Source organism: Carassius carassius, chromosome 5 (genome assembly GCF_963082965.1).
Source record: "Carassius carassius chromosome 5, fCarCar2.1, whole genome shotgun sequence".
NCBI lineage: Eukaryota > Metazoa > Chordata > Actinopteri > Cypriniformes > Cyprinidae > Carassius > Carassius carassius.
Window position 1 is genome coordinate 13,562,790 of NC_081759.1, and position 12,433 is coordinate 13,575,222.

At 36.7% G+C, this 12,433-nt stretch overlaps 1 protein-coding gene across 1 annotated transcript; it reads right to left on the bottom strand.

Annotated features, from left to right (window-relative positions):
* Nucleotides 1-4,413: 4,413 nt before the first annotated feature.
* Nucleotides 4,414-9,930, bottom strand: LOC132140804 (G2/mitotic-specific cyclin-B1-like). Its single transcript, XM_059549797.1, has 9 exons — nt 9,775-9,930; nt 7,399-7,539; nt 7,190-7,288; nt 5,826-6,008; nt 5,581-5,739; nt 5,266-5,502; nt 5,042-5,182; nt 4,846-4,956; nt 4,414-4,731 (listed from the first exon to the last, which is right to left on the bottom strand). Exons 1-9 carry the CDS (start codon nt 9,793-9,795, stop codon nt 4,630-4,632), a joined length of 1,194 nt encoding a protein of 397 aa, XP_059405780.1. The 5' UTR covers nt 9,796-9,930; the 3' UTR covers nt 4,414-4,629.
* Nucleotides 9,931-12,433: the final 2,503 nt, after the last annotated feature.

Sequence of the window (12,433 nt, forward strand, 5' to 3'; positions counted from 1 at the left end):
GAGCTTTGTAAAAACTGTAGGTGTAGTTTCTTTTTCACATTTGGCTTTTCATTTTAATATTGCCAGTCTTGCCTCCAGAAATGTGAAATCACCAATTGCATTTTATTTTTCAATTTGACAGGTATGTCACCGTGAAAAATGAAATCATTTAATTTCATTCTCAATTTTGTCACATATTTTGCGTAGAGTTTTCTGTAATGAAATCTTTAATCTGGTTTTAATTTTAATTTTAATCATTTCATTTATTTATTTAAATTTGGCAGAAAATGCCAAGCCATGTGTGACAAAAATAATATGTGTAATGGCTTAATTAGGCTATATTCATGTTTTACAATGGCAAGGGTTAAGTATACGGTTAGAACTATGTTTCTTGGCAAAAATGTTGATCCATGAACAACAAGAAAGTAACACGTTGTACTCAGCAATATTATTATTCACTGCTTCATAACAATTATAAAGAAATGATTTCAGGTTCAAATCAATTCATAAAGTAGTATGTTTGTGTGAATTTACTTTATATGATAATTTTGCTTTAGGAACGTTATTGCGATAGTGTAATGCAGACAAACAATGGTACACAATAAAACATCCATTTTAATGTTAGAGCTTGTTGAACTGCAGCCCTATGGCTCTTCTTTTCACAAGAAATCTGTCTTGTAAACTGATCTCACTGGCCAGTCATGACCTCAGCATGCAAGTATGAGTTCTCAGCCCAGACCTGCATTTACCAGTGCAGCCTGCCAGAGAAACTGAGACTCATTATCAACAGTCCCCGAGGAACACAACAACTGAAGGTAGAGCAAAGGAGATAAGCCTTTCCCTCTTAAAAAAAACAAAAACAAAGTGTTATCCAATATGGGAAATAGCAGCTGTGTGCATATCCTAGTGCCTGAATAGGGGAGATTTTGACGAGCCACCATACATTGTTTGCCATGAGTAATATTGTATCTAAGGAAGTACCTATGTGGTTTTGAGCCAAAAATCCAATGCAACTAGCTATATAAATACGGCAGATTTTACTTGAAAGCTTTTTGAACAAAGGTATTTTTCATAAATGTAAGATCAATTTTGTAATTGATACTTTATTTTATGTTTTGTATAGCTTAATGCTATTTTTTTTATCACACCGCACTTTTTAGATAGCTTTTTAGAAAAGTCAATATGCACATTGGTTTTTACAGTGTACATTTATTTTTATTGCAATGTATTGCACTCATAGATATTTATGACAAATATTTGTAGCCTATATCTGACAGATTTTGACAATTGAATGGATCATTTTACATGTGATGCTCACACAATGAAAGGCGGTTTAAAAGTTATGAAGAGTTTGAGAGTTTCAAAGACAATCAGCTCATCAGTTTTGGTCAGCAAGCCATGTAGCCTAAATTTCATTATTGTGCAAAATTTACTTTTTTTTTTGCACACATGTGCCAAAACACGTATGCCCATAGGCTACTTGGATTAAAAAAAATTGCTATGAATAACAGTTGTGCACAAATCTAAATGTGATGTTTCAAGCGACAAAAATCTAATTTGAGAATTGAGCCAAAGCAATTGAGAAAAGCTTGCTTAAGCTTTTGGAAATGCAGCCAACCCAGAGAGAGTCACCCTAAACCTGTTATAAATTTACATTTTCTGTGATGTTCATTAAGGTCTTGAACAAAATAGCTCCATAGCATAGTATAGCTAGTATAGCGTCATACTGACGCTGGATGTACATACAGTGCTGTTCGTCTCATATTGCCCATTCAGCACTCCACCTACAACAGTGGGAGGGTTTCACAATGCTTAGGTTGAATTAAATAATTGTATTTAAACAATATTAATAAACAGTAAAAAGAGGAGACTTGAGCATTAGAAAGACCTATAGGCAATACACGTTAAAAAGCAACAGTATGTAAACGTCTTCACTCAGTAAAAGCCCCCTGTTTACGTCTGCGAAACGTACCTCACATGATTAAAAGTGAACTGTCGCCACCTACAGGCCAGTAGGTGCACTAGATGTCACCGAAGAGTGAGTGTCCCTGCAGAGTTTAGGTCCAACCCTAATCAAACACACCTGAACAAGCTAATCAAGGTATTCAGGATACAGGTAGTTTTATTTTTTAGGTTTGGAGTTAAACCCTGCAGGACAGTGGCCCTCCAGGATTAACAATACCCACTGTTAAAAACAGTCAAAATCATGGAGACGTTTTATGTTGCACTTGCTGAGTACCTTGGAATTTTCAAGAAACACTTTTCTGTGAATCTGGGCCACAAATGGCATGTTATAGAAAAGTTAAGGAATCACTAGCTTGCTTTATCTCACATTATCTATTTTTGTCCACCCATTCAATCATTCAGCGGTGAACTGAGAAATCACACTTTTTTTTTTAAACAAGTCAAGTCACCTTTATTTATATAGCGCTTTAAACAAAACAGTGTGTCAAATATGCTAAATGACAGTTAAAGGCAGTTTGTCATTGAATTCATTGATGTCATCATGCAGCTCAGTTCAGTTTAAATAGTATCTTTGCAATCATTTGTAATCAAGTCAACAATATCACTGTTAATTAAGTGTCCACTACTAAGCAAGCCAGAGGCGACAGCAGCAAAGAAACAAAACTCCATCGATGACAGAATGGAGAAAAAACCTTGGGAGAAACCAGGCTCAGTCTGAAGGCCAGACGAAACCAGCAGTTAAATTCCAGGCTGCAGCAAAGTCAGATTGTGCAGAAGAATCATCTGTTTCCTGTGGTAAGAGAGAAACAGACTAATATTAGCATAGATGCCATTCTTCTAACGATGTAACAAATACATTGTGTTATGGGAAGTGCTCCTGGTTCCAGTTTACCTAATTAATGCAGCCTAAAAATCCTTTAACGGATTTGGATATTAGTGTGTTATGTGTAAGCAAGGTTAAAGAGATGGGGCTTTAATCTAGATTTAAACTGCAAGAGTGTGTCTGCTTCCCGACCAATCTCAGGTAGGTTATTCCCCACAGTTGACTTTGATATTCTAGGTATTATCAAATTGCCAGAGTTTTGAGAATGCAGCAGACATGGAGGACTATAGTGCAATAATAGCTTGTACAAATATGGAGGAGCTAAACCATTCAGGGCTTTATAAGCTAGATTTTAAAATACATACAATGTTTAGTAGGTAGCCAGTGCAGTGTTGACAGGACTGGGCTAATATGGTCATACTTCCTGGTTCTAGTAAGAACTCTAGCTGCTGCATTTTGGACTAGCTGGAGTTTGTTTATTAAGCGTGCAGAACAACCACGCGATAAAGCATTATAATCTAACCTTGAGGTCATAAACGCATGGATTAACATTTCTGCATTTGACACATGAGCATAGACTAAAAGTTTGACTCAAAAAAAAAAACAAAAAAAAAAAGGGACTGCAAAAGCAAAAAAAAAAAAAACTGAATTCCTCAATATTAGGTAAAATCAAGGATTTTTTTTTAATCTCTAAAACAAAAACTGGCACAAGTAGAGAAAATTGAAAAGTCTGTTGTTAAATGTGCTTACAGACCCTAACAAGTTGTTGGATTTGGCTACCGGTAATTGAACGGAGGCATTGCCCCTGGCACAAAAAGGAATACAAAATTAAGGAATTGCTTTTCATGTATAGCAAAAGACATGCTGGTTATTCCCAGGAATAAATTTAACTAAAAAAAAAAAAAAAAAAATTGGTAGATGGAACACAAAGCATCAAAAAGAGAAACCCCCCAAAAAAAAAAAAAACCTGGATCAGTGTTCAAGATGTAGGGGAATTTACAGTTAAAACCCAAGGACCAGATATGTCGCAATGAAGACCAGGAGTCAGAGATGAGTTCAATTAATAATTTTACTTGAAGAAAATAGTTTGCAATTTCATCAGCGTCGATACTCTGAGTTCGTAGGCCACCCCCGTACAACTCAAAATCAACCAGTTATACACTGACAGAGGATACTAATTGCGTCAATAAGTAATATGTGGACATTAATCTTGAGGAAAAGAAATACAGGGTAGAACAAGATTCTTTAATCTCATAAGCGCACATAAGGTTACACATTTCACTCTTGCCATAACTTGATTAATAGTCAAACAAGAAATCATGTAATAGAATTAATCAGTATGAAGGATATGGCAACTCTGCATCCACTCCTTCAAAGACAACTCTACTGGGGGAGTAAAGGGACAGATGTAATAAAAAAAAAGAAAGAAAAAGTGACCCAAGGATGAAGTCAGTGTGGATATTTGTAGTACAAATTTGCATTAGCATGGAATGTTAACTTGTCTGGTACCTACCAATTAACTACATTGAAGAAACAAACCCCAAACCAATTGATTGTCAATTTGGGACTTGATTTATAAAGCAAAAGAAAATCTACAAATAATTTACCATTAAATAAGATAAATTTGACTTATGAAAGACATTGCATAGGGTTTTAAAATGTTTATTTGAAATAAAATGTACAAAGTTGCATAAACACTTTGAATCATCTATCAACATTAAAAAGGTCCTTTACTCAAGGCATGGCAGTGCAGATGAAATCTGTAAAACAAACAATAAAAAGCTTCAACAGTAAAAGCATGCATAAGTTACAATTTTTTACAAGGCAGCACATAGTGCTTAAGTCTCTTCAACAATCCCACACTATGAGATCTGCTTGGCCAGGTCCTTGATCAAGGAGGACTTGAGTTGAGAAATTGAGGCAATTCTCATCTGTTTCTGACTGGAGTACTTGTTCTTCACAGCCTAGAGAATAAAGGAAACACTCTTCAGTGGGTCACATTAGCAATCCTTCTAGAAACAGCTACTTTAACCAAGCAGTCAAGCCGGCCAGCTTCATGTCAGGCTGAATCCACATACCAGATGCTTTGAAAGCCCCTCATTGAGTCTCACAACATTTTTAGCAATATGCTGCATCACAGGAACTAGTGCATCTTCAGTGTAGCCCATATAATGCTGCAGAGTAGGTGTCTGTGAACGTTAAAGGGAATGGTCAGGAGGGGACCAAGGGAGAGAAAAGAAAACCCCCCTCCCCCCCAACTGCCCGAGAACTCACCCAGTCACCACAGTTGAAGACCTTCAGAGTAAGGGCATAAGCTGCGCTAGCCACCTGGGAGGGAGGAAAGTGGACCATCTCATAGTCAACCATGGTGAGCTCCAGGAAGTACTTGGCCAGTGTATGATGCTCTGCAGTAACCTGCAAAACAATTGGTAGTATTGCAATGATAACATGCAAATTCACAGAAGTGCTTTTAAGAACAGACTGGCAAGCTAGCTTACATCTCCAATCTTGGAAGCTCTCCTAAGGAACTGTAGAGGCAGAGGTCTCCCAAAACTGAAGTCAAGGACTCTGAGGATTTTCATCTCCATCTCCCGGATCTGACCAGTAGTATAGGCACGGTCAGTCACAAAAGCAAAGTCTGCAATCTCTGGTGGGTACATCTCTTCATACTTTGAGGCAATGAACATGGCGGTTACACCTACAAGCTGGAGCTGCTTCTTTGGAACTGGATGGTCCTGATTGAGGGACAAGTGGAGGCAATTGACAAGTGCTCAAGACAATGTTACAGAGTGAACCAAAACTGAAAGACTCACCTGAAGGAAGCGATCAATGACTGCAACAGTCATGTACATTGTCTCCTGAAGCAGCCTGAACTTAATTTGGACTTGTACAAGCCAGTCAATAAGAATTGCACGCATATTTCCTGTAATCTCCTTTCCTTCAAGATATTTCGGTTTAACGGCTTGTGTAATCTACAAGAGAAGTGGAAACTCAGCACATTTGCAAAAAAAAAAAAAAAAAAAACAAGACAATCTGAAGCATTTTTTCTAGCCCAAACCTCAAGTTGATGCAGATACATATAGATGTCCTTGACATATTCACTGCAGAGCATGGGATTATCATAGTCATCTGCATCCACATCCTTGATATCAAGCAGAACATCAGAGAACGCCTGACACAGATCATCCGAAGCACAGCCTGAGGTCTCCATGGGAACAGGAGAGGAGGGCTCGGACACAATCTGCAACAGAAAAAAAAAAAAAAAAAAAAGCTAGGCAGTACAGATGAACTAAGAATCTTGGGAACCCCTCCCCACCCCCACCCCAAGAAAGAGTGAGCATTGACCCCAGCTGGTTGATACTTTACACAGCAGCGAGTACATCTCCCTTATGATATGCATTCAGAAGAAAGCACAAGCAGTTGATACTAATATAGTGGATTTACCAGTGACTGCTGGCTTTGGGACTGACATTTTGCCTCGTGACTAGTTTGCTGTACTAGAGTTTTTTTTTTTTACAGGGCCTAATGGTTAGAGAGTTGGACTCCCAATCGAAAGGTTGTGAGTTCGAGTCCCGGGCCGGCAGGAATTGTGGGTGGGGGGAGTGCATGTACAGTTCTCTCTCCACCTTCAATACCACGACTTAGGTGCCCTTGAGCAAGGCATCGAACCCTCAACTGCTCCCCGGGCGCCGCAGCATAAATGGCTGCCCACCGCTCCGGGTGTGTGCTCACAGTGTGTGTGTGTGTGTGCGCGCGCATTTCGGATGGGTTAAATGCAGAGCACAAATTCTGAGTATGGGTCACCATACTTGGCTGAATGTCAAGTCACTTTCACGACTACCAAAATGGTCAACTTTGTTGTTTAAAGTGTACATGCACAGCCTTACCCATTGAAACACCATAAGGAATGTAAACCAATACTAGGCCATTTAGAAAGGTCCAAGACAGCAGTTACTATAAAAGTGTGACCCTGGGCCTGGTCATAAGTAGCAAAAACCAACAAAACTCTGTATGGGACAATGTATCTTATGAAAATTTTTTTTTTTTTTTAAAGATGTTCTATGAAGACCCTTAACTTCCTACTGTCAAATTTACAAGCTTAAATTTTATTAGTAATACATGGACTTAATTTGGACAACTTAAGGTTGAGTTTTCTGCACCCTCAGATTCCAAATAGGAGCTAAACTAAATATTGCCCTAACAAACCATACAACAGGAAAGCTTATTCAGCTTTCAGATGTGAAACTATAATTTTTAACATACATATGTATATGTATATACACACACACAAACACCTTATAACCGGTTTTGTGGTCCATGGTCACAAAGGAGGTTAGGCACTACAGAAGCTTCAGGGGATCCCTCCATCAGTGTAGTTCAGGAAGCTGCCCTTTTCCCATATGGACGTCATCTACTGCTCACCTGAAAGTCATGCTGAACTTTTGGAGATTCCTTTTTAGGCTGTTGAACCACAGGTGCTTTCTCAGCCACAACCTCCACCTTGGGTGCAACCTTCACCTCCTGTTTTAAAAAAAAAAAAAAAAAAAAAAAAAAAAAAAAAAAAAAAAAAGTACAACTTGGGTTAGACAGAGACAGACAAATGTCGCCTGGAGAAGACGAAATGCGGTTACCTTCTTCCTCAAAGCCTGTCGTGTCTGGGGATTATTGCCAATCTCCCCCAGCGCAGCCCGGGGTCTCAGTCCGGGCTTGTTGGCTACAGCTGCTTTTCCGGGCAGAGCGCTCTGATTCTCGCTGCTGGCCAGGCGAGTGTTCTGCAAAATGATCACAAAACAGTCTTGCTTAAAGAGTGGGTTGGTTTAGCTGATCGCTTAAATTCATATTACACGTTGATATTTACGATTCAACAAGGCCAGGTTTAAATCCCAAAGAGCTTAATCTCACACCTAATGTTACTTTTTTTATTGAAAACATGTACAAAAATATTACAGAAAAAAAAAAAGGCATCAAAAACAGAAACCCCAAAGATGATTTAAAAAAAAAAAAAAAAAAAACAAATAAAAAAAATAAAAGGAGACATTCACAGGACGCCAAATACAGATTCATAATATCTTACAATAGACATAGCTTTTGAATGGTTTACAATTTTAAGAGACTTCATTAACAGAGTGAGTTCATTAGAGAAAACCTTGTATAAAAGGAGGAGATTTTGACAATCTACATTTATGAATGAAATTTGCCATTCAGGATGATAAAATTAACAAAATTATGAATATTTTTATCATTCTTAAAGTAGCAAATAATATCTTTCACATTCAATATCATCATTAGATTAGTTTTAACTGAAAAAGTAAAAAAACAATCTTTCCAAAATGACTTTACACTCTGGCAATCAACAAACAGATGATTTAAAGATTCCTCACAGTTGTTACAAAAGGAACATTCTTTCCCAATATCCATAAAATTAGAAAGCCACATATTAGTTGGATATATTTTGTGTAAGATCTTCAGGTGAATTTCTCTTACTTTGTTAGAAATACAAAATTTGTAAGGGAGCAGCCATGCTTTTCTCCAATTAACATCTCTTAAAATGGAATTCCAGTAAAATTTCCCTCTTGGAATAACTCTTTTGTTCATTAAATACTTGTCTTATATCTTTGTTAGTACGTTTTTTATCAAAAATATATTTACCATTTATAAGGAGATCGTAATCTTTATTTTCAACTTTATAATAAGTCAGGTGGCTGCATATTAAATTAATAAGCCCAGAGGGAATAGCTTTGGTTACTACAGAAAATTCTTTAAATTTTATAGGAAAGTTGAATTTGGACAAAAAATAATCATAAGAGTGAATTTTTAAAGATGAATCAAATAAATCACTTAAATACATAAACCCATGATCCAACCATTTCTCAAAAAATAAATTCTTGCCTTTAACTGTAATCAATTCGTTGTTCCATATTTTCATTCTGGGAGGAGAAAAATTATGCACAAAGCACAATTTCCAGGCCAAGAGTGCTTGCTCATGGAATTTAGTTAGTTTTATAGGTAATTTAGATGGTACAAAATTGCAAGTTAACAGAAATTTAAGACCGCCGACCTTCTTAAAAACATTATGTGGAATAAAAGACCAAATTGAATCAGTATCAATAACACACCTTTTGATCCAATTAATCTTAAAAAACCTCCTTCAGATTTCTTTCCAACTAATATGTTTGTTTTAAGATAGTGGTGCTTATTTTTCCAGCAAAAATTAACTAATAACCTATTAATTTCTTTACCAGTAGAATCTTGAACAAATAAAGACAGCCCAGGAAAAATGAATCTGGATAAACCTTCTACTTTTGTTAATAAGGTTCTGCCTAAAATAGATAAATCCCTTAACCAATTGTCAAAAATCATTTTTGTTTTCTTAATCTTGTTATTAAAATTAAGATGCTGTCTAACTGTCAAATTTTTAGATATATAAATTCCTAAATATTTAACGTATTCTTTCACTGGAATGTTAAACATTGAATGTTCAGAAGAATCATGTACTGGAAGAATTTCACATTTTGTAATATTTAACTGGAGACCTGAGGCATCAGAAAAAGTTTGAACCAATTTGATTGCATTCTTAATTTGAGTCTTATCCTTTAGAAATAAAGTTGTATCATCAGCCAATTGTGATATTTTTATTTCTCTATTAAATAAATGTTATACCATGTAAACACCTAATGTTACTAGCTACACGAGGACGGGGAGTATAACGTTACTAGCAAAAGACAAATCACAACCCAAGCGAAACAGGACACTTAAAACGTAACTTACGACGACTTTAAGCATTACATTTACCCAGAGCTTGCATAGGAACATTTTTCGATTACAAATATAACGTCACTGAGCTGTTAACAGGTTAAAACACACTAACATATTAACGTGTGAAAATAGGACACATTTCCGGGATGTCACCAATTAAACCCAACAAAAATGTTGACCTTTATCTTCATGCAACAAATGCATTGTGTCTAAAACATAAATACCCAAAATAATTCAAAAAAACAACTTACCCTTGAGACACGGAGAGCCATTTTTTTTCGGAAGCTTATTGCTGCGACTCGATGAACAAACTGATTGATTGTACTAAAGCGAACTCGATATAACACTGCTTCTGCGCTGTGGTTTAAATTGTCGCTCTTTCGAACGTGATTCGCTGGGTTCGAAAATCATTGAGATATGATTGGCTCAGTCGCACCTGCTTTCAATGCGTTACCAGGACAACTGATGACCACGTGACACACAGGGGCGGGGAGAGCAGTTTAGCACGTTCTTCTTGTAGTGTACTAGTTTGTGTGCTTTCCACTGCCATCTTTTGACGTGGAGAGAGTGGCTGCAACTTTTCTACACCAAACTGTTACACGTTCACCCCACAAAATATGCTCCTAAATAATTTATACAGTATTGCTTAAACTGAGTACACTGATAATCTAATTTGTACTCCTCTGATGTTTATAACTGCTTGATGCTTAAATATAAATAAATAAATATTTACATTTATCAGACGCTTTTATCCAAAGTGACTTACAGTGCATTCAGCCTACACATTTTTTTTACCAGTATGATACTTACTACTACTTACTCTCTAGTAGTAAAATTCTATGAAAACTATAATTATGGTGTCTGACTGTTTTCCTTAATCTTCCTTAAGTGTAAAGGAGCAATCGTATCTAAGATGCTAGAAAAGAGAGAGTCCATAATTTCTTTTACATCATCAAGAGTTTTTGGATGTGCTAAGGAATTGAGATAAATCAGGAATTGGCTGCATAATTTCAACACCATTAAAATCAATTCCATGTGAAGATATTAAATCTAAAGCATCATTTCGACAATGAGTAGGACCTGACACTTGTTGTCTAACCCCAATAGAGTTCAAAATGTCTATGAATGCTGATCCCAATCCATCATTTTCATTATCAACATGGATATTAAAATCCCCAAGAATTAAAACTTTATCTGCAGCCAGCACTAACTCGGATATAAAATCAGTAAATTCTTTAATAAATTATTTATGGTGCCCTGGTGGCCTGTATACAGTACCCAGTACAAGCATCACAGGAGATTTATAATTAACGCTTGTTTCTCTGGATAATGTTATATGAAGCACCATTACTTCAAACTAGTTATACTTGAAGCCCACATTCTGAGAAATACTGAAAATAGTTTGATATATTAACAACACCTCCTTTACCTTTTGGATGAGGCTCATATTTATAAAAGTAATTTTGGAGGGTACACTCATTTAAAATAATGTAATCATTAGGTTTTAGCTACGTTTGTATCAAACAGAGCACATCTAGGTTATGATGAGTGACGAGCCTACCCCCCAAGATTAATGGTGAAGAGTCTCTATGTGCTGAGAATTAACTGATTTCTGTGGTGGTTTGAGACATGTATAAAGTGTCTGAGTTTGCTTAATTGTTTAAATTGTACTTATATAACCGCCATCAGTTCGTAGCAGTGAATGAAGATGTATCATATCGATCACACGTGCAGTATGGAGTACCTCAAGGCTCAGTACTAGGGCCACTACTCTTCACGCTTTATATGTTACCCTTGGGAGATATCATCAGGAAACATGGTGTTAGCTTTCACTGTTATGCTGATGATACTCAGCTCTATATTTCTTCGCGGCCCGGTGAAACACACCAATTTGAAAAACTAATGGAATGCATAGTCGATATAAAAAACTGGAAGACGAGTAATTTCTTACTGCTAAATTCTGAAAAACAGAGGTGTTAATTATAGGACCTAAAAACTCTGCTTGTAATAACCTAGAACACTGTCTAAGACTTGATGGTTGCTCTGTCAATTCTTCGTCATTAGTTAGGAACCTAGGTGTGCTATTTGATCACAATCTTTCCTTTGAAAGCCACGTTTCTAGCATTTGTAAAACTGCATTTTTCCATCACAAAAATATATCTAAATTACGGCCTATGCTCTCAATGTCAAATGCAGAAATGTTAATCCATGCATTTATGACCTCAAGGTTAGATTATTGTAATGCTTTATTGGGTGGTTGTTCTGCACGCTTAGTAAACAAACTACAGCTAGCCAAAATGCAGCAGCAAGAGTTCTTACTAGAACCAGGAAGTATGACCATATTAGCCCGGTCCTGTCAACACTGCACTGGCTCCCTATCAAACATCGTATAGATTTTAAAATATTGCTTATTACTTATAAAGCCCTGAATGGTTTTGCACCTCAGTATTTGAATGAGCTCCTTTTACATTATAATCCTCTACGTCCGCTAAGTTCTCAAAACTCAGGTAATTTGATAATACCTAGAATATCAAAATCAACTGCGGGCGGCAGATCCTTTTCCTATTTGGTGCCTAAACTCTGGAATAACCTACCTAACATTGTTCGGGAGGCAGACACACTCTTGCAGTTTATATCTAGATTAAAGACCCATCTCTTTAACCTATTTTAAACAGAACACACTAATATACTTCTGATATCCAAATCCATTAAAGGATTTTTAGGCTGCATTAATTAGGTAAACCGGAACCGGGAACACTTCCCATAATTCCCAATGTACTTGCTACATCAGTAGAAGAATGGCATCTATGGTAATATTAGTCTGTTTCTCTCTTATTCCGATGTCACTGTAGCCACCAGATCCAGTCTGTATCCAGACCAGAGGGTCACTGCAGTCACCTGGATCCAGTA

Excerpts from the sequence above, each read along its gene's own strand:
- LOC132140804 (XM_059549797.1), bottom strand. The coding sequence starts at position 9,795 with ATGGCTCTCCGTGTCTCAAGG. Across the intron at positions 6,009-7,189 it reads AAGTTCAGCATGACTTTCAG|ATTGTGTCCGAGCCCTCCTC; the intron begins GTGAGCAGTAGA and ends TTTCTGTTGCAG. Across the intron at positions 4,732-4,845 it reads AGGGGCTTTCAAAGCATCTG|GCTGTGAAGAACAAGTACTC; the intron begins GTATGTGGATTC and ends TTTATTCTCTAG.